At 35.4% G+C, this 25,685-nt stretch overlaps 1 protein-coding gene across 4 annotated transcripts in view; it reads left to right on the top strand.

Moving 5' to 3' along the window:
- Positions 1–2,206: 2,206 nt before the first annotated feature.
- Positions 2,207–25,685, top strand: part of PTAR1 (protein prenyltransferase alpha subunit repeat containing 1) — a 45,575-nt gene continuing 22,096 nt past the window's right edge. Inside the window, exons 1-4 of one of the 4 annotated variants that reach the window (XM_036238622.1) lie at positions 2,290–2,393; positions 10,216–10,385; positions 19,134–19,200; positions 21,519–21,574. In XM_036238622.1, the coding sequence (XP_036094515.1) occupies positions 19,150–19,200; positions 21,519–21,574 (107 nt within the window). In that variant the 5' untranslated portion in view covers positions 2,290–2,393; positions 10,216–10,385; positions 19,134–19,149. Of the gene's footprint in view, positions 2,394–10,215; positions 10,386–19,133; positions 19,201–19,224; positions 19,561–21,518; positions 21,575–25,685 lie in introns of those variants that run through there. The other 3 variants (XM_036238621.1, XM_016135530.2, XM_036238623.1) reach the window with 3 other exon arrangements.

A 25,685-nucleotide genomic window follows, 5' to 3' on the forward strand; every position in this document is an offset into this window, starting at 1 on the left:
CTCAGTAGTTTATCTGCAAAATTAGGAGGTTGAATTAAAGTTCTAACATCCTCCAACTCTAAAAAATTCGAGTTCTAAACACACTAGATCCTTTTAATTGAATGAAACAATTTCTGTGAACTCTTAGAAGAAACATGAGACATAATTCATGCCTTTCGAAAGAGTACAAAGAGCGTGTGTGTGCTTGCATACGTGTGGATGTGGGGTGGGAATACATTGAACTATATAAAAGAATTATCTTTCTAGAATGTCAATTTTCCTTCAGGACTTAGGGACAAAGTCTGCCCCTCCCTCCCCCCCCCCCCCCCGTTATGTGCATTAGAGTGAGATACAAAAATCATTAATTTTTAAGATAGAAATAGTCTTTGAAAAATGTTACTATTTCTATGTGTGTTGCTTTGAGCTCTGACCCCAGAAGGCTTTATTTCTCACTTTTATTATGAAAGGATACAAGGCTTTGGTTAAGCGAAGAGGAAGAAGACTTCAGTTAACTCAAACCATTTGATAATTGGTATCACATTCTTAGAGTAATTAAGATATTGGAAGTTGTCCTTGGTCTTGGAATCTAAATACACATTCACTTGCAGCACTGCCTCATGTGAGAACTTGTCAAGAGGTTAAGATTTGTTTGATTGTACTAATTCAAACGTGCCTCATATTGCTGTTTTACAATTTTGTGAATCTAACTCATTTCTGTTAAACACATAAGGCCAATGTCCATACAGCAGGTCTATCCTTCATAAACATATCTACAGGGAATATCGATCAGTGGATATAGTTAATTTATATTTCTCTTTCAATGCTTTATAATTTTGCTTCAAATGGCTTTTTCAAAATCAATCCTACTTCAAATGTTCTGCATATGGTCACATTAAACAGAGTATGAGTTTGCTTTTTAAAAAAGTTTTAAAAAGATACAGATTTCAAGGATTAAGTAAAAAGAATTGAACTGAAGGCAGCCAGATTTTCCTATTACAGAAGGGTAAAATTAAATCTGATATATGAAAATTAGAATTATGGCATTTCACAATCGAAATGGACTAGAAATCTTCTCCTTTCTACAAAAATGATTTGTAGCAAGATAAACAGCCACTAAGAGCATACTCTGTCAGGGCCCTGATTTTTTTCACTCCCCAAATGCTCAAAGGACACCAAATATTATGCAAAATGAAGTACAGTTGTCTCTCCTTTTGGCGGATTGGCTCCATGACCCAGATATCAAAATCAATAGATGCTCAAATCTCTTACAAAAATGGCGTAGTACTTGCATATAATTTATACACATCATCCATATACTTTAAATCATCTTTAGATTACTTATAATACCTAATATAATGCAAATGTTGAGTAAATAGTTACACTGTATTATTTAGGGAGTAATGACAAGAAAAGTCTGCACATGTTTAGTACAGAGGCAACCATCCCAGGTCTAACTACATAGTACACATCAGCCACAAGGTAACTTTTTTCCCAAGTATTTTCTATCGAGGGTTGGTTAAACTCAGTTGGTGGAATCTGTGCTAAAAACGGAATAATGCTAGGAAGGGCCCACCCCACACTCAAAATAGAAAATTTAAAGATATTTCTGTACTGTACGTCTATTTCCTATATTCAGGTGGCAAATAAGTTGTCCTTCTTTCCTATTTCTTCTTTCAAAGCATTAAATCGGCACGCGAGCCAAAAAGCCGCCAAATGGTCCAATAGGGACTCAGCCAGAAGTCTCAGGACTTCATCTCTACAGCTGGGAAAATAAAGCAACCTCTTAAAACACCACGGGACTAACTGCTCAAGAGACCTTGTACTCTAGGTGAAACTTTCCTCCAGGGACACTTGGGGACCTGGCCGCTTCCCCGCACAGCTAAGAACTGGGATGGCAGGGTGTCAGATCAGTCTCTGGCTCCAGGGTAGTGACTTGAGGACCCCTTGCTCGTAAGCCCCGAGTATACTAGAAATTAAAATAAAATGTATGAAACAGCGACCTGAGGTAACTTTGTAATTCAGTCAGTAGTACCTTTTCGGACGCTGAGAAACTCGGTTAGGGGTAACCGGGTACGGGTAACGGGAGGAAGCCGAGGGATAACCACACCGGCTCAGTCGCCACGAGGGCCACGCCCCGGCCGCCAGCAAGTTGAACCGGAAGTGCTCGGCGGCGGGGGCGGGAGCGGGGGCGGGGGCGGGGCAGAGGCACAGGGGCGGAGGCGGGAGGGCGGCCAAACCGGCGCACACGCGCGCGCTCCCCGCGGAACTCCCGCCGGCTGCGCGGCGCTCTCCCGGAGGCGCGCCCGAGCTGCCGTGGCCGCTGCCAACATGGCCGAGACGAGCGAAGAGGTGGCGGTGCTGGTGCAGCGGGTGGTGAAGGACATCACCAACGCCTTCAGGAGGAACCCGCACATGTAAGTTGTGCGCAGGTTGTGTCCGCGCCTCCACCGCCTCCGGGGGTCGTCGGGGCTGGGCGGGGGCGGGGCCAAGCCTCGAGCCGACCTCGGGCGGCGGCGGCGGGACGGCGGTTTCTGGCCCGAGTTCCTCTCGTCCGAGGTGACAGTGTGAGGTCGCGGCCGGACTGTTGTGGGCCGCCGTGGGGGCCCACTTATCGCTCCTGGAACGCGCTCGCGATTGAGTCCCTAGAAGTGACCTCAGAAAATCAAAACAATTTGTTTTGCTCTCCCTTCCACCCTTTTACCCGGAGTTCGAGAAACTCGAAAGACGCGATCCATGCGCCCACATCCTACTTAAGGTAAACGGGCACACACACAATGTGTGTTTGTATGCTTTGTAAACAGAACTCTTTTGAGGGTCATCCGAACGTTGGTAAGAGAGGTTACCGATCATCTTATCCTCAATGGGTCAGGACCCCCTCATTTTGCTAAACGGTAGGTTGAGGCTGCTTTTGCCTTTCCCCTCACTTGTCCCAAGATTGTAGAGGGACTCCGATGAAACAATTTATTTGAAGGTGAACAGAGCATTCTCAGGAGTGTAGCTTGTGTAGGCACGGGATGGGTTTGATGTAAAGCAGGTTGAAACCTCAACACTTTTTAGCATTACCTGATTCATAGTTACAGGGTTAGCAAGCATAATAACTCTTTTTTTAATCCAAATGCTGCTGCTCTCTTTAAGTAGAACACCGCTAGGAAGATACCAGAAGAAACTGTATTCACTCTGGCATTTCTGCTTTTATGTAGCAAGTGAAAAGGAAGAGATATCTAAAGGAGAGAGATGTCTACAACGTTATACAAAAAAGTTAGGAAAAATCAAAGAGTGTAGCCCTTTTCCTATCCCTCATCCCTTCTTGCCCCTAGAAGAAAGAAACGTGGAGTCCAATTTTATGTTTTTTTTTTAAATTTAATTGTTTATGGAGTTTTTTAAAAAAATATTTTATTCTTCAAACTAGAACACGTAAATTACTTTTTAAGGGTTCTAACTTCTTAAGCTTTTCTGCCTAAAAGAGATGCCAAACCTATGTCTAAATGAAGTGTTCTTTTCCTTCAAAGTGATGCTTATAAAAGAATTAAGAAGCCCTCAGATGTCTTGCTCCCTTGTGGCACACAATTGGGGACCTGCAACTGTGCCTCATTAAAAACAAAACACTAATGGCCTCAAAACACCTGCCACTTCTGACAACATCTACTTCCTTTCCCCTTGTGACTGCTGCCTTTTTCAAAATGAGTGTTTGGAATGATTTCCTGGCAGTAACCATAGCGGGTACCAGGCCTTCTAAAGAATGCTTTGATGCTTTGTATATCAGGCTTTCAATTCCTTTTTGAGAATGCTAGCTTTAGTACAAATAAAGGACATCCTCAGGAAAAAAAAAGTTGAATAAGTGAAAGGCTATTTTTTTGTCATTGGTGTTATTTTTCTTGAAATTATAGTAGAGGTTAGAAAGAAGTCTAATAAATACAGTAATCACCTTAGTTTCTCCTCTTTGACGTAAATTAGAAGAGCAACAGTATTGTATATTTGAAGAAACAGAGTGTTCATTGGCATGGCAGGTTTATACAGTGCTGCTTGGAACATATTCCATTTCTTCTGGATCACATTTACTGAGATTCATAAAGGACTTTAACGCCTTCCTTAATGATATTTTTATGTTGCAATCTCATTAATGTGCTCTCTCGATGCATAATTTCTAATTATTAATAAGCATTTGGGTCATTCAAGATTTAAAAGTATTAAATAAAATGGGTATTTGAAATAATGATATATGATATAGGCCTGAAAAATTAACTCATTGCCTAATATTAGTCTTCAGCTATATTTTAGTACATACTCCCTACAATAACAGTATCTTCAATAATATTACTATGCATCTTTTAAAATGTCTTATAATTTGGACTTTTCAAAGTTGTCCCTACTTTCCCCACAATCTAGCCTTTTTTATGAAATAAAGAGACTACATTTCTATTTAAAAGGGGGGAAAAACATTTATTTTGAAAGTGGTACCTAATTACACTTTTCAGTATTAAAAGGTTTTTATTTTTTACTTTTTGTTTTCCTTTTTTCTTCATACATAAGATAGGTTGTATTTTTATTAGCCAATATCTACTCCATTAAACATACTAACTTTGTAGAAATATCTAGGAGGAGTTGAAGATGCAGTGGTTGAGATATGAATTTTGTTACTTGCAGGTGTGGATAGGTTACTTTTTCTCAGCCTCACTGTCCTTTTGATCTAGTAAGGCTGATAAGAACATAGGAAAATTACCTCACACAATGTCTGGAACTTAGTTGCCACTAGGTAAATATTAGACTTAACCTGAATTCCTGTGTTCCTCAGAAAATAAATTTGCCAGCTGAATGATGAATGAGAAGCTCTTTATGAACTGAAAAATACCATATAAATGTTGTTTGTGTGGTTGACTCTTAGAGACTACTATTGGAAACACAACTGAAGGCTTGACCCAGGGACTGGTGTTAGCTGAATGTGTAGATCCTGTGCTAATGTGGAAAACCAATTGTTTACAGTGAAATCAGGGTTATGTCAAAGGTCTCTAGCAAGTTATTTTTTATTCTTCTTCTTTATTGAATTCTCATTATGAGGTGCTGTAGATACCATGTTGAGAGAATGGAATAAGAAGTATAAAATACAGTTAAAATACAGTTAAAGCACTCACAGACATATTTGATATTGGAAATGTTTTGTATCTGTTCTCTCTCATATGGTAGCTACTACCCATATGTAGCTATTGAGTGCTTGAAATGTGGCTAATGTGAACAAGGAACTGAATTTTAAATTTTATTTAGTCTTAATTGATGTATATACAATGGCCACATATGAATGGTTACTACTGAATTGCACAGTGCAGGTCTAGGTGGAAACCTAAGACCTACCTGCAGAAATAATAAATTAACCCTGCAAAGTGGTTTATGATAAAGGCTGGACAAAAGTAGGGTAAGCAAGTACTGTGTGATCTGTTTGAAATAGAAGGGAGGCTGGGTTTTGAGCTGAACTTTGAAGGATAAGTAGGATTCACAGTCTGAGAGGGAGCCAGCAACCTCCACAAGAAACAGTAAATTAAGCCAAAATAGCAAAATGTGATTGAAAAGATACAATAGGGCCATATTATGGAAACCTTCGACTGTCTGGTTTAGTTTCTTTCACTCTGTGCATGCATTGAGCAAAAGAACACTATTTGACAATACAGTGCTAGTCTCTGGATATACAGGACTAAGTGGGGTGTAGACTGATGAACACTCCATACGTAGTCCCTGCCCTAATGGAACTTTAAACAAATCTACACATTATGAAAAGAGCCCCAAAGGATAAGTGTACTTCAAAAGAATAATAACAAAAATGCTTAGTTTAGATTAGAAGGTCGAGATTTTTTTTTTTTTTTATTAGAAAATAAATTGAGACCTGCACGATGGATAAGAGTTGGCTCAGGGAAAATATACTTCCTAGGTGGTGGTTAGGCCCCAGTGAAAGTTTTTGAGTAAGGGAGTAGTAATGAAAAGCAATTGTAGATAGTCTGCAAGTTGAACTGAAGAGTCAGAAACCATGGAGTCTTCTTCTGTTATATGAACCTTGAACTTCATCTGGAAGTCAGTGGATCCCCATTATGAAGTGAAGTACTCAAGAAATATATACTGTGCTGTGTATGATCTTTTAAAGTAAATGTGTTGGGTTAGTAGTCCATGTTGATATTCCTTTGGAACAGCTTTCAAAAGTACCCTAAAAAGAGCATGTAGTATCTCTTTGAATTCAAAAAGATTAGAACTTATACCAGATCTTCATATCTTTAAAAGTCCTATGACTTTGGCAATGCAGGTATTTACTTGAGTATCCTTGTTAAATACCAAGAATCTCAATTTCCAGAAACCTGAAAATAGAAAAGAATGGAATTTGATGGTAGTGAAAGAGTCAGAAATTTCTAAGATGATTTGGAAATCTATTTGCTATTTATAGCACATTCATTGCAACCATTTAAAATATTTAAATTAGTAGGAAATTGATGAATGTGAATTAGGTTCTTTAAAAAAAAATTATAGAGGAGTACGTCTAATATAATCCCACTTCTGTAAAATACTTAGAAAAAAAGGGTGCATACCCAAATATAATAGTGGTAGAGGAATGACAGATGCCTTTTAGTTTTTTTTTTTCCTGAGTCTTCCAGCTTTTCTTGAGTATGAAATTAAAATTTAAATACCAGAAATTTAGAAGGAATTAATCTAAAACCTGCTTGCTTTCACCGATGTCTTTCTTTTTACTCGAGCTTCAAGGGTTTGGAGCTAAGTATTGGGAGGTCCAGATTTTTAGTTTAGCTACTGGCAGTATGACTTTGGGTGATCCCATTGACCTCATTGGACCTCAGTTTCCTTATCTAATAAAATGAGAAGCTGGAGGAATGAGGTCCCTTCCAATTTTAAAATAATTCTGGAATCCTAAATTGTCTGAAAAAAAGTGGACTATGACCAAAGGGACTAGGCACAGAAGTCTGAAGTTAAGCACGCTTATTTGGAAGCTTACTGACCTACCTATCTTTAAAAAGTACATGTTATATTTTTAGGAAGCAGCAGAACACTGTATCTTAGGATCAAATAACTTTTCAAAGGCTTAACATTCCTTGCCTCAGCTTCTCATTATCTGTTAAAGAACTTTTTAGCTTAACCTCAGGCTGTTAACTGAATTAATGATAATATACTTCATCTTTACTTAACACTTTATAGTTTACCACATTCTTCATATTGTATTGTTTGCTTTTTTGTAATAGACAGGGAAGGCCTTATTCGTGTGTTTCAGATGAGGATACTGATGGTAAGTGACTTGCCAAATTTTCATTCACTGTCAGTGGTAGAACAGAGATTGTCTGGAACCCTGGACCTGGGAAGATGAGTGTTTTTGTCTCTACACCTTACATCCCTTTTAATTTTTTATTTCGTAGTGCTTTACCTTCTCCAATTTGACTATTTTCATTCTTACATGAGAATAGCTGTTAGGTTTTTCAGTCATAAAATTTGAAAGCTGGATGAGACCGGCCGGCCCTTTTCCTTTATTTAGAGCTCTAATGCAATTCCGCCATTCTTGAAATGAGGCAAATGAGGTCTATAGAAGCCAAGTGACGTGATGTATATATCTCTTTGACAGAACTAGGACTTGGACCCACTGCAGTAGAAAGGAAATCAAAGGTAACACATTGTTTTGCAAAGTCAAGAAGCGATATCCTTTGAAAATTTTTTATTTGAATTTTATCACTGAATTGCAAGGATAATCAGCCTTTCAATAGCAGTTATTGAGCACCTGCTATATCCGAGACATTCTTGTTTTTTAAATTATTTATTGGAAGAATGGCAGCCAACTAAAGGTATGTGAGGGGTGGGTGTGCGTGTGTGTGTGTGTGCGCACTCACACACACCTGCCACACAGATGGCTCTGTTCTGTCATTTGGGAACCAAATTATTAGTTAGGTATTTTATTTTTTATATAGTGAACGAGGCAGGTTTTTACATTGTGAATTTCAGTTATATAAATTCCCCCCCCCCCAAAAAAAAAACAGACTATACCCAAAAACTAGGATTCTTTTATTCTTATTACTCTAACACTCATATTGTTGACTTTTGCAGGTCTTCGAAGTGTTGTAAGTGGTTGTTACACTTCAAAGAACAAACTTTCTTGAAATAATTGCAGTTTTTTTTAACTGTAATTCTAGTTTTTTTGTTTGTTTCATTTATTTTTTATGTTCTTTATGTAGTAAAATGTGAACACCAGGAAATACCAGAGATTCCAACATATATTAGTCAGATATAGATCTAAATGTGGCTGGTTGTCCTACCACCAAATACAAATGCAAAAACACTTTAAAACATGTACTGGATGTTGACCTCAAATGCTCTCTCAGCATTGACTTATTCTTCCTACAAAACTTTATATTACTGGGATGGCAGTGTGATAATGTAGATACTGCCACAACTCCCCAGCAAAACTGTAAGCTTTGTGAAATTTGGGACTCTTTTGTTTTGTTTTGTTTTGTTTTTGTCTTTATTGAAATAGACAATAGTTGCTTATATTTATTTTACATTCAATGAGGTTTTTTTCAGTTATAATTGGCATACCGTAATATACCAGTTTCAGTTTTATTCATTTTCACATTTTCAGAAACTAACACTGTACCCAGTAGACTTGTAAAATGTTTAGGTAGTATTAACATAGTATATTGAACCACCTCTGAATAAACTGAGCCAGTTATCAGGACACAAAGCCTTAGGTCTCAAACTCTACTTTCAAGTTGTTAGCTTGAAAGGATGGTTAGCGACTTAAAACCCCTAGAGTACCCTTCTTTATTGATATAAATATATATATTCCTGTGTTACTAATGAAATGATCAGTAGAAAGTAGGTTACCTTTAGCTATTCAGCTTAGAGTTTCCAGGAGGGATTTTTAGTTCCAGAGCCTCCTACCAATTTGTGATGGTACCTAATGGAAAAAGAGGGCTTTTCTTATAAGCTGTAATTGGACACGTTTCCTTCTCTTTTCATCTATCACTCTACTGTCTTTTTGGCGGGGGAGTCCCAGGGACATAATAATGTCACAAGCTCTGAAAACCAGTTCTTTATTTTGTTTCTTAGAAACACATTTAAGAAAATCTGTTTAGGCACTCAAAAAATATTGTTATGTCAACTCTTAATAAAAGGTTTCTCGTTCACTAGTTAATTAAAGGAAGGGCATACTATTTGAGAAAGAATGTTTCATGTAGATGAGAATCGTAACTTTTATTTGATAGGCATGTGTGGAGGTTTTGCAAAAATATTTCATTTGCTGCTGCTTTTACTATGCAATTCAACTGCTCTACATATTTGTTAAATCTAAGTCTGTAATATACATTTTCAACTTAAGTTGAGGTGGATTGAGGGATATAGGTGCCTTAGATGAAAATGATCTAATTAAGAAATGTATTTTAACATTTATTAGTGTGTTTTATTCAATTAAATATAAAATATTATAAAGAAGAAAAAAATAGCCCACAATATCCATGGCAAGATAACCTTTATTGATAATTTGTTTCTGTTGTGCATTTATTAGCAGGCAAGCGTAAATACAATTATTAACATTTTTTAAAAGTAGAAATAACACAAGTGATTAGAAAATTTAAACTTATATAAAAGTAAAATCCTTCCTCTCCCCAGAAGTTTCTTGATATCTTTCCAATAATATTTGAATGCATCTATCTTTTTTAAAATACGAAAGTGTTTGTGCTGTACACTGTGTTTGGCATTTTACCTTTTTTGTTTCGTATAGCTTGGCATCCTTTCCATACCAGCTTATGCAGATCTACCTTAGTTTTCATACCTCTGTCACACAGATAAACCATATTTACTTTATCAGTTTTCTATTGGCACATATTTAGATTATTTCCAGTTTTGTTGCAGTGTTATAATAAACATCCTATTCATATATTTTGGCATAGGATCATTTCTGAGCAGTGGAATGGCTGGGTCAAAGAGTATGGGTACTCAAAATTTTGGAAGACATTTTCAAATTTCCATCCGAAGACTGATTTTTATTCTTGTCAACAGGGAATACAGCATACTAATTTTCCTGTACTGTTGTCAGTATTTAAAAATAAAGAACTAAAACTTTTTTTTTCATTTCTACCCATCTAGTAGGCAAGCTAAATATTCTTTTTAAGAAAGAGAAATATGTGAATTTTAAAAAAATGTAGAACTGAAAATTCTGAAAAGGCTAGTATTCTTATCTTTAATTCTTTTTTTGTTTTACATATTAAGAGATGAAATTGGCCTGATCCCATGTCCTGAAGCTAGGTATAACCGGAGTCCCATAGTCCTGGTTGAAAACAAACTTGGTGTGGAGAGCTGGTGTGTCAAGTTCCTTTTACCGTATGTCCACAACAAGCTCATTTTGTACAGAACAAGAAAGCAGTGGCTGAACAAAGATGGTAAGTATGAACTCTGTCCTCCTCTGTTTTTCAAAAGTATCATGGAATATAGTAGGAAGAACCCTCTCTGGGTATTGACATTCCCAAATTCTAGTTCTGCCTCTTATCATTCACTGCCTAGGTGGGTACTTAACCTCTGTCAAGTAGGACTTTGGACTCATCCTTAGTTTTTAAATTTTACATCCATCCACAGTGATACTCTGGAAGGTGCCCCAAGCAGGATGCTGGGCCACCTTTTGCAACATGAGCTACAAATTAGAGCATTTCTGATTTTATCTTTTTATATTTTGGGGTCATTTATAAAGTTTTATTTGAGGAAGACATCCTATGACTAAAAAAAAAAGTGAAAATTACTGAAGAGGACTGTAGTTGCTATAACCTCCGATTCTCTGGTTTCAAATTCTTTAGTTCTTTATGAATGATAGACCTCATTTTAGTAGCAGTCCAAATGAGATAATGGAGATATGATGGTAGTAGTTATACTGTGAACCATCTTAGTGATTTACGAAGGCGCCATTACACCATGAATTCCAGTTGAGCTCTGACCCTCTTTGTCCTGTTCCTCTGTGTATGTAAGCAAAAGAAAACCATCTCAGCATTCACTTTTGCCCCTCTGAGATAGTTCTTTGCTGCATCAGACAACACCTGTTCATTTTTCCTGGTCTCTTCTCAGTTTTCCCCCATATGAAATGTTAAGCCTTGTTGTGCACACATTATTTACTTTTTTGGAAAGTACTCATCCAAGACCACGCTCTTAACTGTTTTTGTAAAGCTCTCCTGCCCCTTCTTGCATGTAGCAGTACCTTCAAAAGTGCAGTATGCCTGGTGGCTAATTTGAGTAAGAACTTTGTTTCCTGAAGAATTTTACTTACCAGTTTGGTAGCCATTACCAAGAGCCTACTCATGACAGAAGCTGTTCTAAATAATTTAGAGGATAAAAAGATAAATAATGTTCTCTGTACTCAAGAAGCTTTCAGTTGAAAAACAGTGTCTTTGTGGCTTGTTTTCTAAAGTATGACGTAGGAATTTCCTTATATTCCTCTCAGCATTCCCCTTAACATACTGTCATAATAGGTTAATAGCACTTTTCTCTAGACCAATAGAAAAGGAGTCTAATTTGAAGATTTAATGTGTTAGGTAGTTTCTATTTTCTGTGTGTTTCACTCATTTAGTCCTCTGATAAACATCTTAATTAAAAGGCTATACCTTTGTTTATGGCATAGGTTTAATTTGTGACATCAACTTAAAAGTATAAGTTTAGGCATAAATTTTAAGGATATTTGTATGTTGTTAGACCCTCTTTTGTTCTCCATTCTGTCATTCTGTAGTATGTGTCAGTCACATTAAGGTATGAAGTAACACTGTATGAATCCATGAGGTTATTTTTTTTTTTTTTACCAAAGCTGTATTGTCTGTGTTCGGGTGCACAAAAATGTATAATTGGGCCAATACATATATAACTCAGGCAGGGGGTGGGGGAGCAGAATGATGCTCTTGTAAAGAAGAAACAGTATAAAATTTAAAACATCAAAGACTTTTTGGCTCAGATGATTATTTTTTGACCATGTATGATAGCTCAACCCACCGCCTTTCTGTAGCCTTCTAAGTTCTTCTCTTCATTTACCTGTTTCTTGTGTTTCTGGACACTGCACAGTTGATATTGCTAAATCTCCTCATTGCATATTTTTGTTCTTGATAGGCCCAGAAGGACCTGGGCAGAAGATCAAATGGTTAAGCTCATTTATGAGAATAGCTAGCATCTAAACTTTGAATTCTGAGGCAGCTGTGCATGTATACAGAAGCGACTTGATTTTATCCTAACCTGAATTCTCATGGAAGCAATTTTCACCTTCACTCATTTGGTGGGTGGGGACATCAGAGTTTAGTGTGGTGTCACATAAAGCTCAGATTGTATAACTGTATTATCAGTAAAAATATGGAAGTGAATTTCTGATCTGACACTTGAAAAGCCTGACTAACATAGGCATATCCTGCCAGAGTTGTGAACCGAAGCAACTAGAACATAGAGGTGAATCTTGCTAAGAAAAAAAGTAAAATACTTGGAGAAAGCAAGTATTTCATGAAAAATGCTGTACCTTTAAAACAGTTTTTGTAGGAAATGTGTATAAGAATCAAGTGAAGAAATCTGACAATTTAAGAACAATTTCAGAAATGTCAGTGCCTATGTGATTGATCATGCCAAAATCTTAAGCATAGTCTTAAGAATGTATTCTGTAACTGGATGTGACCTTTATTCTTGGGATAGGTTTTCTTTTTAACCAAACTGAATTCATGTTTCATTAATATGCTGAATTCCTTACATATTTGGAAAGCATCTATATTAGTCAGGGTTCTCCAGAGAAACAACCAGTAGAAATTTATATATATAAAAGATTGATTATAATGTTGGCTTGCATGATCGTGGAGGTTGAGATTTGCTTTCTGCAAGCCTGAGACCCAGGAAAGCTGGTGTTGTATTTTAATTTGAGTCTGATGGCCTAAGAACCAGGGAGCCAGTGGTTTAAATCCCAGTCTAATGACAGAGAAGATGAGTTGTCCCAACTCATGCAGACAGGCAGCAAAAAAAAAAAAAAAAAAAAAGGCATGTGTGTGTGAATTCCTCCTTTTTCCTCTTGTTCTGTTCAGGCCCTCAACAGATTGGATGATGCTCACCCACCTTGGGGAGGGCAGTCTACTTTACCCATGCTAATCTCATCTGAAAACACCCTCACAGACACACTCAAAAATAGTGTTTAATAACATTTAATCTGGGCATCCCATAGCCAGTCAAGTTTAACCATGGTTTAACTAAAATTACCATCACAGTCTCCTGTTTAATTACTTAGAAAGTGGTAGTTTTTAAAAGTTTGATGCAGAAATGGCCATATTTGATTGGGAAGGGAACAATATTTTAATTTTTGAGAAATCCATGACTAACAAAGCAAGAGCAAAATCGACAGTGTTGGGATCCTGACTGAGTAGAGCTCTGCCCTGCATTTTTTAACTGTCTCCAAGTGTGCCCTTCTGTCATCATCTTTTGCTCTTCCCTCTTTCTCACAACCTCTGTTCCATAACTTAGCTATCTCTGTAAAAACCATCTTTGGCTCTCCATTCCTTATTTCTCATCAGGACAAATGTCATCACCTCATAATTGGTCTACACCATTTGCAATGTGTCTTCTGTAATCCATGTCCATCATGCCACTAGCCAATTGTCTCAAACAGTATTTCCCAGGAACAGTCTGAAAGATACTTTTCTGAAACGTACATCTATTCATTTCATGATACCTTGCCAGGGTTATGATAGAGTTCATACTATTTGGCATGATTTTCAAGGGCCTTTATAATCTGTCTACATTACCACCCCTTTCCTCTATTTTAAATTCATTATCAGAGGTAGTAGATTCTCAGCCCCTAGACTAAAGCCCACTTGCCAGTATGTTTTTTTTTTTTGCTTGTGTAATGTTTTTAAAATTGTTTTTAATTAGTTGGGTAAACATTTACAATTAGGGTGAACTTTTTAAATTAGGATAGAAATCTGAATTTCTGTCTTCATTGAAAAATTGGAAGCCTTAGGTACATAAATTTCTGCATGGCACCAATTGACTCAGCTTTTCTTGACTAGGCAAGCTTTTTCTAGTTTACAACTTCCTCATTGTCCTTCAGACACTGAGGCAGAATGTCAGTAGCTACTTATCATCATTTGCTTTAATATGTTTTGACAGTCTTTTTTAACCCTAAAAGCATTTGGGTTTGCAGCCATTTGAAATACATTTGAGCCACTACGTACACTGTTCTAGTCTAGGACTTTGCTGTGTATTATTGCCTTACTTCCACGCCTTTGCTGAGACCAGGTTCCTGTCTTATGTTGCCATTATTGTTGCGGCTGCCAGCACAAACACACCCACACACTGGTGAAGCCTCTTTGACTGCTTCAGGAAACAATCATTACTTTTCTGCACTTTCGTGGCAGTCCTATAAAGGCTGCTATATCAGGCTTCTTTGGTAGTAACACCATACGTGATTGTAGTTGATTATTTAAATAACATTTTTTTTCCCCCAGCTTAATTGTGAGTTTGTTAGAAAAAGATTATGGCGTGTCTTTCTTTACTCAACAACTTATGTGTTCAGCAGACATTTATCAAATAAGTAATAAGAGTCTGGTAAGCAAGAGATTTTAGCTTAGTCTGGCTGTTGATTCAGTGACTCTATTCTATAATAAAGCCTCTCATGGTAACCCAAATATTATTTTAGAGGAAGAGATTAACCAATCCAAGTTGACCTTGAATTTATTTCTAAATGCATGAAAACATATCTTTTTCAGAGACAGTTGTCAAATCCAATGACTTTACCAGATGACTGCTGGCCTTGAGCCATTTCTACAATGTGGTGCAACAAAAAAAGCATATTGATTTTTCTCTGATTTTTCCATAGCATCCTTATATCCTTTCCTGTTATAGCTGGAATTTAGCTACTTTCTTGTGAATATTGTGCCCCGATTCATTTTCTCTTTGTGGTATGATGATGAGTTAGTTATGTATTGGAGTGTGTGTAACAAAGGAACAGTTATTTGCTGGTATATGGTCTGATGTTTGAAGAGAGATCTGTTTAACTTCAAGAGATTGTAAGATCAGTAGCTCACATTTTCTGAGTAAAACTGCAAAGGAAAATGGTGTATAGTTGGTGAAATGTAGAGTCTTTGGTTCAATTCTCACTCAAAGAGAATAATTGTAGACAGTGTGCTAGACTGCAAAGAGCATCTGCTTTGCAGAAAAATAACTGGATTTGCATTCATTTCATCAAAACAGTGAAGTCACTCAGGAATGACTTTAGGCAAATTACTTAACCTGATCCTGTTTTCATACTGATAGGTCTCAGAGGGTTTTGTGAGGATCACATGAATTAACTGTGTGTAAAGCACCCAGCACAGTGCCTGGCATGAAGTAGGCTCTCAGAAAACACTAATGTCCTTTCTCTCATTTAGCCAGAGCCAGTGGGGAAGAAGAGTAGAAAAATACATATAATTCAGGAATGATTCTTTTATTATGTGCAATATTTCTAATCTAATTACTCCTTGCTTCATTGGCCATTTATTTCCCATTTCTGAAATTCCATTTCACTCCTCCTTCTTGGATCAGGTTGGAATGCTTCCTGAATGAAGTCCTGTCTGAACTTGAGTCTTGAATCAGGAAGAGTTAGCAGTTTATCAAAGAGGCAGGAAGAAGGGCCTCTGACTGCATTTGTCACTAGGCACCACTGATTCTTGGTCGAGACTTTTGATATGTCTTAAATCCTGAGAGTCTTAAAAGTTCCCTCTGCTCAGCAGTCACTGCTCAGAGAGCTCAGGAGATTATTTTCTTCCCTTTGGTGGCCCCCAACCCTGCTATTGCTAGTGGCACTGGTCTAGGAAATAGAAGCTTTGTGACAGGAGTTATCATTGAGTTCTTAACAGTGTCAGGTACTGTCCTAACTTTTCATTGTTAAGTATGCAAATTAAAGAATCATTTAATACCCCCATTAGGGTAGTACTGTTATTAGCTCCATTTTACATATGAGGAAGACACAGGCACAGAAAGGAGCTTCCCAGTAAGTGGTAAAGCTGGGCTCTCACCCCAAAAATTGCTGTTGCCCTGCTAGCGGAGGACCCTCTAGTAAAGGAAGCATTACTTTGATTAGTCTTCCTCTCTTCACACAGCCACAAAATGAAAAGTAGGGACTTAGGTGCTTTCTGTGTTAGTTTTTGCCTTTGTTGTTGTACAAAAGTATCTCCCTCATAGAGGATGAACTTGTCTTCATTTATGGGTAGTGTGGAAGACTTGCATTAGAAGTACAAACAGCAACAACCATTGGTCACACACATATGTATGTATTTTTTTAATGTAGAAAGGAAGAGTCCAAGAAAAGAAATACCAATTTAAGTAATACGATGAATTTTGAATAATAATAGACTTCAAAAGAAATTCTAAAGGCCTTACCATCATGCATAGATGTTTCCATATACCTACTTAACACATTTCATTATTTTACAAGTTTAGAAATTTAGACAGTTTACTGTAGCAACAACTGCGTCATTATTTTTTACTTCTCTAATTGGTAGATTTTGAAAATTTTTATTTTTTGGTAAGTTGCAGCAGTGTTTAGTCGAACAACTATTGAGTAGTTTGTCAACTGGTGAAATGAAAAATATCTCATTGCTCAACACTGAAGTTTATGTTATCACTCCCATTTCACAGATAAGGAAACTGAAGCTCAAAGGTCAATAACTAAGATATACACAGAACATAAGAGATGAGATTGCTTTCAGCTAGGCAGGTCAGGAAACCCTTTATTAAGAAAGATTTAAAAAAAAAAAAAATTGGAGCTAGGATGATGTTTCCTGCAGAGAGCATAGCAAGCAAGAAATCTAAGTTATAACTAAAGAAGAGAAGGTAGGAAAATAAGGAGGTGTGTTTAGGAAATGGTCGAGTTTGGTTCAGGTAGAGTATAGCACGTGAGGGGAAAGTAGTGGAAAGTCTGGCTGATGAGATTGGAAACAGATTCTAGTTTCCTGGTATGTTTCTCCAGCACTCTGTGCTGTACCACACTCTTGTACCCATAATCTCTTCAGCACACTGTGTGCAAAGTTACATGCCCTTTTACCTTGCTCAAATTTTTCCATGGGTCGCAGTGCTGTTTACCACCTTATTCATTTATAGCCTTCCCTGGGTACTCCACAAAGAATTAATTGTCTTGTGGTCCCCAAAATGTGATATGTGTTTCTACTTTACAGTTATTTCATTTTGCCTTACGTAATTGTTTACATGTTTTCTCCAACTAAAGGGTAACCTAGAGGGCATCAGGTCTATTGATCATTATATCCATTCTCTCAATCTTGAGGGCCCAGTTTAATCTTTGCATATAGTCAGTACTTAGAATATTTGTGGAATTAAATGAATAATGGTATAGAAAATAGCACTTATATTTTCTGATAAATTAGCACAAGAAACTACTAAAAGTAAAAGAAGAAAGAAGTTAAATTATTCTTTACAGACATATTGTGTTTATGCATGTAATGCTTATAATGAAGATAAAGGTAAAATATAAATGTGTGCTGATTCTACCGTTTGTAGCTCATTTATCAAATATACTCAGTAGTAATGAAATCATAGGCTCACAATAAATGTTAATCTCTTATGAAGATGATTGAGACTGGAAAAATTGTTTTTCTTTTTTGCTAGAGTACTTTTAGGTGACTATAGAGATTTATTTGTGTTTTTAGATTTTGAAAAATTTGTATTTTAGATGCTGAGAATGCCCCAGTTCTTTATTATTTCAGTTGCAGTATAATTGAGTTATTAAAAGCAGTCAGATGCTGACCTGCCACATACTAATAGGCAAATTTTCTTAAACTCTCTAAATGTCAATATTCCTATCTGTAAAGTAAAACAAAAATATCTTGGACTGTGATTATGAAAATTCAATGAAATAATGTAAATAAAGCATTTATTCCTAGTACTCAATAATGCTAAATAACTAAAATTATTATTATCTTACTTAGCATTTAATATGGTTTAGTAGAGATTTCTTTAGTATTATGACCTAGGTTGATCATCGTACTTCTAAAATTCTCTTTTCAGTTTTAGTAAAATGAAAACAGAATGTCTAAATATTACTGATTTTGTTCTATGGGATGTAGGCTTATGGAACTTATTTGAATATATAGGAATTCTGTCAAGACCATGATAGGTAAATAGATAATGAATATTTATATAAGTTGTTCATAAGCTTAAATAGAAAATAATAAACAACATGAAAAATTGTTCATATTAATAATTGTAGATTAAAGACGTAAATTAAAACAAGCAAAGTATACTTTGTTATTTTAGTAATATTTTTAAAAATATAATTATGTAGGTCCAAATTATGGGAACATAAGTACACTAATGTAACTCTTAGCAATATAAGTAAATACAGTCCATGTGGAGGACAATTTGGAAATGCTTAGTAGAAGCTGTACTAATAATTATATTGTTTGACATAGTAGTTCTCCTCCTAGAAATATATCCACAGAAAATAATCTGTGAGACAAAAAGTATGTTTTAAAATGTTTTTAGCAATATTATCTATAACAGTAAACACCCTGAAAAATAAGATGGTTGATTAAGAGATTGTTATGCAGCAGTACTGTGGCAATATAGGAGAATGCATACGTAATCATGTTGAATGAAAAACATAGAGCAAAATTTCTTATTATCATTGCTATAGCTATGTAAAAATGTGTATAAGAAGGGATAATATTCTCTGCGATGGAAATGGATTGTGTGAAATAAATTGGATTATGAGCAATATTTTTCCTGTTTTGAAAATTTACACAGTCAATTCTTGAAATATTTGTGGGATTAAGTGAATAGTGGTATAGAAATTGTTTCTTTTCCTTGGTAAATGTAAATTAGTGCTAAAAACTAAAAGGATGAAGAAGTTGATTTGATTACTTCTTATAGGCATATTATAAAGTTACTTTGGTGTCAACTTTTGAAAAGGAGTTATACTTAAAGTAGAGAAAATTTTAAGGATAATCTCTTTATCTCTGACAGTTTGGAACAAGGTGTATCTATCATTAAAATCACTATGACATGAGATATATATATTTGTGTGTTAGTATAATGTGAGCTGTATATCTGTATAAAATGAAATAAAGAGGGCCTTAAAGAGAAGCCAAGCTTTAAACGATAGGACTGTTTGTTTTTAATATGACTTCTCTTTATTTTAGAATTGATAGATGTCACATGCACCCTGCTGCTTCTAAACCCAGACTTTACCACTGCATGGAATGTGAGGTATGTCATGAAATTGAAATTGTCCAAATTTCTGAAGAAATGTAAGCCCCATGAGTTGTTAGTGTTTTTGAAAAGTGAAATATAAACCATATATCCATGGCATCTTACACTTATTTCTTCTACCCATTCTTTATAATATCTCCATGACAATTCTGATATACACTTTGCTCCCTTTTGCATGTTTATGTCTGTTGTCTGTAAACTTCTTTCCTGAAATATAAGCTGTTATGTTGAATTACAGTATACCATTTAATACATGCTTCTATTTTTTTCCTTTTTAGGTGGGTAGGGGCAATCAGCATAATCGGTTGGTTAGTAAGGAATTGGTTAGTACATATGAGAAGCACTGCAGTGTGTAGGGTAAGCATCCAAGGTCAAGAACTTTTAGTCTCAGTTTAGTCACTAACATTGTGACTTTTGTGTACTAATCACTTGAAGTCTCTGGCCCTCGGTATTTTGGAAATGGATCACATTTTGTTGATATCTTAAGTTCTTCAATTCTCATTGTAGCTTTAAACACAAATTATTTCGCGGAAATATTAAAATTCAGACCAGGTTCATTTTTTTCATTGAAGTTTTTTCAGTTAAACAATACATGTGGTTTTAAACACTTGGTGGTTCCTTAAACTAACACAAATCATCTTAGGGGAAAGCAGGATACAAATTATAGATAATAAAATTGAAGTCCCATTGAACATTGTGAATGAATGCATTTAAAATTTTCCTGTAGGAAAGAGCCATTGATTATAGTTCTGTGTCTTTAGAGATGACTTAGACAATATTTAATTTTCTTTGTATTTTAAGCAAGGTTATGTTTTGAGTTATTGTTTTTTAATAGCTATTGAACTTTGTATTTAACTGATTTTTAAAAATTTAGGTAACTTATATGTCTTTTTAAAATTGTCTTCTGAATAACTAATGATTAGATACTTAGAATGAAGAGTAAGAAAAGTATAGAATGAGATATGTGACTTTAAAAATTTACATAATTTGGATTTTCTTTTATGGAAAGCACCGCAATGGTTAGGGAATAGACTATAATGTTTACGAGTAGCTACTATATTCAAAAAACCATACTACAACTTTATGTTATCTCATTTAATTCACACATTTGACAACATTTGTTCATTCATCAGATATATATTGATCAGCTATTATGTGTTAGGTTCTAGACACTAGTTCTAGTGTCTAGAACAAAAGAAAAAAAAATAGTGCCAAGAACAAAACAAAAAAAAATCCCCGTCCTCCTGGAATTTTTATTCTAGTAGAAGAAGAAAAGCAATAACGACAATCATAGGTAAAATATATAATCGAGTGTTAGCAAATCCTGTGGGAAAAAATGGGGAAAAGGGAAGTAGGGAAAGCCAGAAAGAGTATGGGAAGAGTGGTATTACAGTTTTAAGTAGGGGACATTTGAGCAAAAACTGGCATAAAATCGGGAATCAGATTTTAAAACTTTGGCTGTTGTGTGGAAAGTAGACTGTAGGGGTGCAGGGAGTGATTAGGAAATTAAGAATTGGTTGCAATAATTTAAGTGAGAGATTCTGGTGACTTGAAGTAGAGCTTGGTGGTAAAAGCAGTGAGAAGTTAAGATTTTCACTATTTCATAAACTATAGAAGCTTTGACTGTATTTAATAAACAGGTTTTAAAGACACAGATGATGCATTGGAGGTAAGAATGAAGCAAGTCTAAGTTGACTGGTTTTTGGCCTGAGCAACTGAAAGGATGGAATTGCCATTTACTGAAATGGAAACATCTGGAAGAGGAGTAGATTTAGGTGGGGGCTGCTGGTTGGAAGTTAAGGGTTCAGTTCAGGACGTTAGGTTTGTGTCTTGTTAGTTACTTGTGTATGAATCTAAAGTTCAGGTGAGAGTTCTAGGTCAGATATAAATTTGGGAATCACTAGAAAATACATGGTATGTAAAGTCATGAGATTGTTTGAGATACCCAGAGGAGTGGGTATAGATAGAGAAGAGAACCAGTCCAAAGACTGAACCCTGGGACACTACAGGTTTCTTAAGTTGCACAGTCCAGTAGAGTAGCCACTAGCTACATACATTTGGCTATTGTGCCCTTGAAATGTGACTGGTCTCAGTTAAGATGCACTGTAAGTGTAAGCTATACATCAGATTTCATATCCCAAAAAAGTAAAATATCTTATTAATAACTTTTATATTTATTACATGTTGAAATTATAATATATTGGATATAGTAAGTTAAATATATTACTTTATACTTGTTTTTAATGTAGTTGTAAAACCTTTTAATTACATACATGGCTCCCGTTTGTGACTCACATTATATTTCTGTTGGACAGCGCTGTTCTAAAGTTTGCGAGATGAGGAAGAATCAGCAAAGGAGACTTTTAGGAAGGTACTATAAACTTACAACTGAGAGATTTCATAAGGGAAGGGTCCCTGTCTTGTCTTGTCTTTTTTTTCCCTTTATTTCACTAGCATCTAACACTAGTACCTGGCACATAATAGATAATCAGTTTGCAGACTGATTAAATTCAGTGAGAAAGAAATGAAGATAATAGACAAGTGGGAGTATCATTTTTATTCATGTTCTTATATGCCTCATCAGAGAGGAGTTAAAAATCCTTTTAAAAAAAGATTCTTACTAGCATAATGTATCCACACACATACATACATACATACATATTATTCATTGTACATTCTAAAAGGCAGTTCAGGATAGGAAAAAACCTGGATCTTAGTCCTTTTTCATCCATTAACTAGCAGGTGACTTTGAGCAAAATTTTAACTTCTCAAGAGTTTTAAATTTCCATTATGTGAGATAAAAGATTTGAATTAGGTGATTTTTAAAAATTCTTTTGAAATTGACTTTTTTTGATTATGTACGGTTTGGTCTTATAAAGGGAAATTGTTCCCTGTATCTAACTTCAATTATGCTAATAGCAGTTAATCTTGAAATTATTCTAGTAAAATGATTAATAGAGTTTTATGCTAGATGAATAGAAAGGAAATCTTGGTGTTAAAAATCCATTGTTGATATGCGTTCTAGTAAATTTTAATTTGTATTGATAAGATTAAGTGTCATATTAGAACATAAAATCATGAATACATTGGAGGGAAAAACAAGCAACTTTGGAAATAAACTGATCCAACCCTAAAAGATATTTTGCTATTCAAAGATTCAACGTTTTATGTTTAATTGTTGGTATATTCTGCAGTAACTCTAAGAATAATTGAGTGATCTTTACTGTATTTTAGAAATTGCCAAAAGATGGTATAACACGTTGGTAGTTCAATTTATAGGTGTTACAGTCTTTGTTGAAAAAATACAGGCAAGAATAAATTTTTAAGCTGATCTCCTGTGATTACAGTGAATGATATATATAGTTTAAAAGTCCAGCTGGTTCTAGAAAAAAATGACAAGTAATTCTTTTTTTTTTTTTTTGCTTTGAATTTGCTTCAAAAATTGATGAATTACTTAAAGAAGTTGACCTCATAATAACGTCCTACTTTTTTAATCAGTCTGTGAACATAGAGTAAGCAGAACATCTTTGAGCAACTAGAATAACTGGCAACAAGCTGCAATGATTCATGTCCTTTACTCAAGCCTAATAATTTAAATTGGTAATTTTATTTTATGTAGGTTTGACACTGAGCTTAGAGACCTTGAGCAGGTTACTGACTCTCTCCCGCCTTCAGTTTCCTCATCTCTAGAATTGAGTTAATACTAGTTTGCACCATATAAAATTATTGTTTTTGTAGATCAAAAATGATGAAATTCAAGCATCCAGATCCTTGTTTCTAACACTATTCTCTAATAAAAGGAACTGAGCTTCTTGGAGAAATGGCTTATTCTATGATCAGGGTAGGGAATGTACATGATGAGCCTGGAACATCTTAGAGAGCCAGAAAGTAAGGAAGTGCTCAAAAAAACAATATGATGGGGATATGTCAAAGGGATTCCAGTGGCCAAAGCTGGAACAGTTTGAGCAATAAAATAATATAATGTTGTCTTATACCCCAAACTATAGAGTAGATATTTATTAGTTCATACTGACAAATGAATGATTGCACAAATAAATAAATAGGAAACAATAGATAAATCTGCCATATAGAATAATTCCAAATAATTTATCTAGATAACCCCTCTCAAGGAGATGGAACATAACTCCCTACTCCTTAAGTGGGACTTCCATCCAAAAAGTACAGTGGCAAAACCTGGCATATGCTACCTGAACCAGGTAGTCAAGGTCAACATCAACAGTGATATGATATGATATATGATATGATAAAAATGGCACTTTACCTTTGTGGTCTCTTCCTCCTCAAAATCTGTAACTCTAGTCTAACCATGAGAAAAACACCATACAAAATACCTGATCAGTAGTCTTTGAAACTGTCAGGGCCATCAAAACCAAGGTGTATCTGAGGTGCCAAGAGGAGCCTAACAGAGACATAGCAGTGGAATGTAATGTGATATCCTGTATGGTACCCTGGAATAGAAAAAAGACATTTGGTAAAAACTAAGGAATTCTGAATAAAGTATGGACTTCTAGTAGTAATCTTTCCATATTAGTTCGTCAGCTATGACAATGTACCATGATAATATGTTAATATAGGAAGCTGGGACCAAGGCATACAGGAATTCTCTTTACTATTCTTACAACTTTTCTGTAAATTTTAAACAATTTTAAAATGAAAAGTTGATTTTAAGAAACAATGAATATTGGCATTTCATATGGTTCAGTATAACCCATACTTGGGTTCTTGTGGGAATTGAATTAGATAATATATGTAAATTATGTAATATAATGCCTGACTCAGGAAAAGTGTTCAATAAATGTTAGTTTTTATGAGGATGACTTTTATTATCATTATTATTTCAGACAGAATAACTGAAGATTGAGAGGGAAGAAGATGGCATTTGTTTATTTGGTATTTACTATGTGTCTCGTACTGGGTTAACTAGTGGAGATTTAGCCATAGACAGGATACAGCATGGCCCCTGGTCTCCTACAAATCTTCAGTAAAGTGACAGGAGAGAGAAGCTGTAACTATTAGTTTGAGATGGAGAGAAGACAGAAAAGCTTTAAAAAATACAATAAACTAAGTATAATAACTCACATAGAGGAATAAAACACACTACTCACCTTAGTAACTCCGGGAGGCTCCCATGGGTGAATTTTAGCTTACAGTGAACTGGCGTCTTCAATGGAAAATGATATTTTTAAAATACTGTTTAAACGGTAAGTGAAATATGTCACAAAAATTTTTAAAGAGTAACTGTTATTGTTTGAAAAATCTGTGTGAAAAACCTCATTTCTTTTATAATTCTTTACTGAAACTAATGTAATCTACTCCCTTCTCCCACCTTATAAAAAAGTCAGCCTTCACTTAATTTCATCCCACAATGAGGTTGCACGTGTAGCATGGCACTGTTCCTTACCACCCGTGCTTTCTTCCAAAGCAACACAAATGCCTTTTTCTTTCTTAGTTTTCCCCACATTTATTTGATGGCCCTTACTTCATTCCTTCTTCCTCTTAGCAGTGTACCACGTAAGGCTTTAGGATCAATATAGAAGCATAGCTTACTTACTATGCCTGAAAATAAAGCCGCCTCAAATTTAAAGCTAATATCAGTATGTACATGAAATAAGCAAATGTCTTCTTATATTTAATTTTTCAGTTACATACCTTTAAAATAACATGACATTTTAATTTGATTTTTTCATTTTCCTACTAACATTTCATTAAACAAGTCAAACTCCTCAACAAAACATGGTTTTGTTGACATTGTGACTTTGTCATCATGAGAGGTATTTCTTTGAGTTGTCTAGCACAGTTTTTCAAAGCACATCATGTCTACTTACATCTAAGTTGTTTGAGATACAGCACTTCTTGACTCCATCTGTTGCTGGAAATTTTACTTCAGGCTGGATTCCTACTTGAATACATTAGAGCAATTGACTTTTATTATATCTCTAGGTTATGGGATAGCCATAACTTAACCACTTACCATATTTCTTCTTCAAGTAATCTTTAAAAAACTGGTTTATGACAACATTCAGCACCTACAATACTCAATCCTGCCCCCAGGAATATTTATTAAATTTACATTAAGATTTTGCTTTTTTTATGATTCTGTCAAGTGATCTTTTTAAGTATCTATATATATATATCAGTGATTGAGCTTGTTTCAAGCTTAGATATCTTCTCAAATAGTACTTTGTTGTTCAAAGTAAATTAAGAGAGCACCCTTAATATAACAAACTTTGTAAAGATTCAGTTACAAAGTGACTTCTTTTCTGAAGAAAATTTTGATTATTTCTCCTTAGTTGTAGGTATATGGAGGAACATAGGTAGGCAATTGTAAATAAAGAGAAGTTTTAACCCATTTCTCATTTGCTCCAAGAATACTTGCTGGTGGCGCATGCGGCTGCTGCATTTACCCCAAAATAATTCGTGGATTACATTCCTAATCTTACCCCCCAAATTTGCCACAAAAT

Source organism: Rousettus aegyptiacus, unplaced genomic scaffold, assembly GCF_014176215.1.
Source record: "Rousettus aegyptiacus isolate mRouAeg1 unplaced genomic scaffold, mRouAeg1.p scaffold_m13_p_3, whole genome shotgun sequence".
Taxonomy (NCBI): Eukaryota; Metazoa; Chordata; class Mammalia; order Chiroptera; family Pteropodidae; genus Rousettus; species Rousettus aegyptiacus.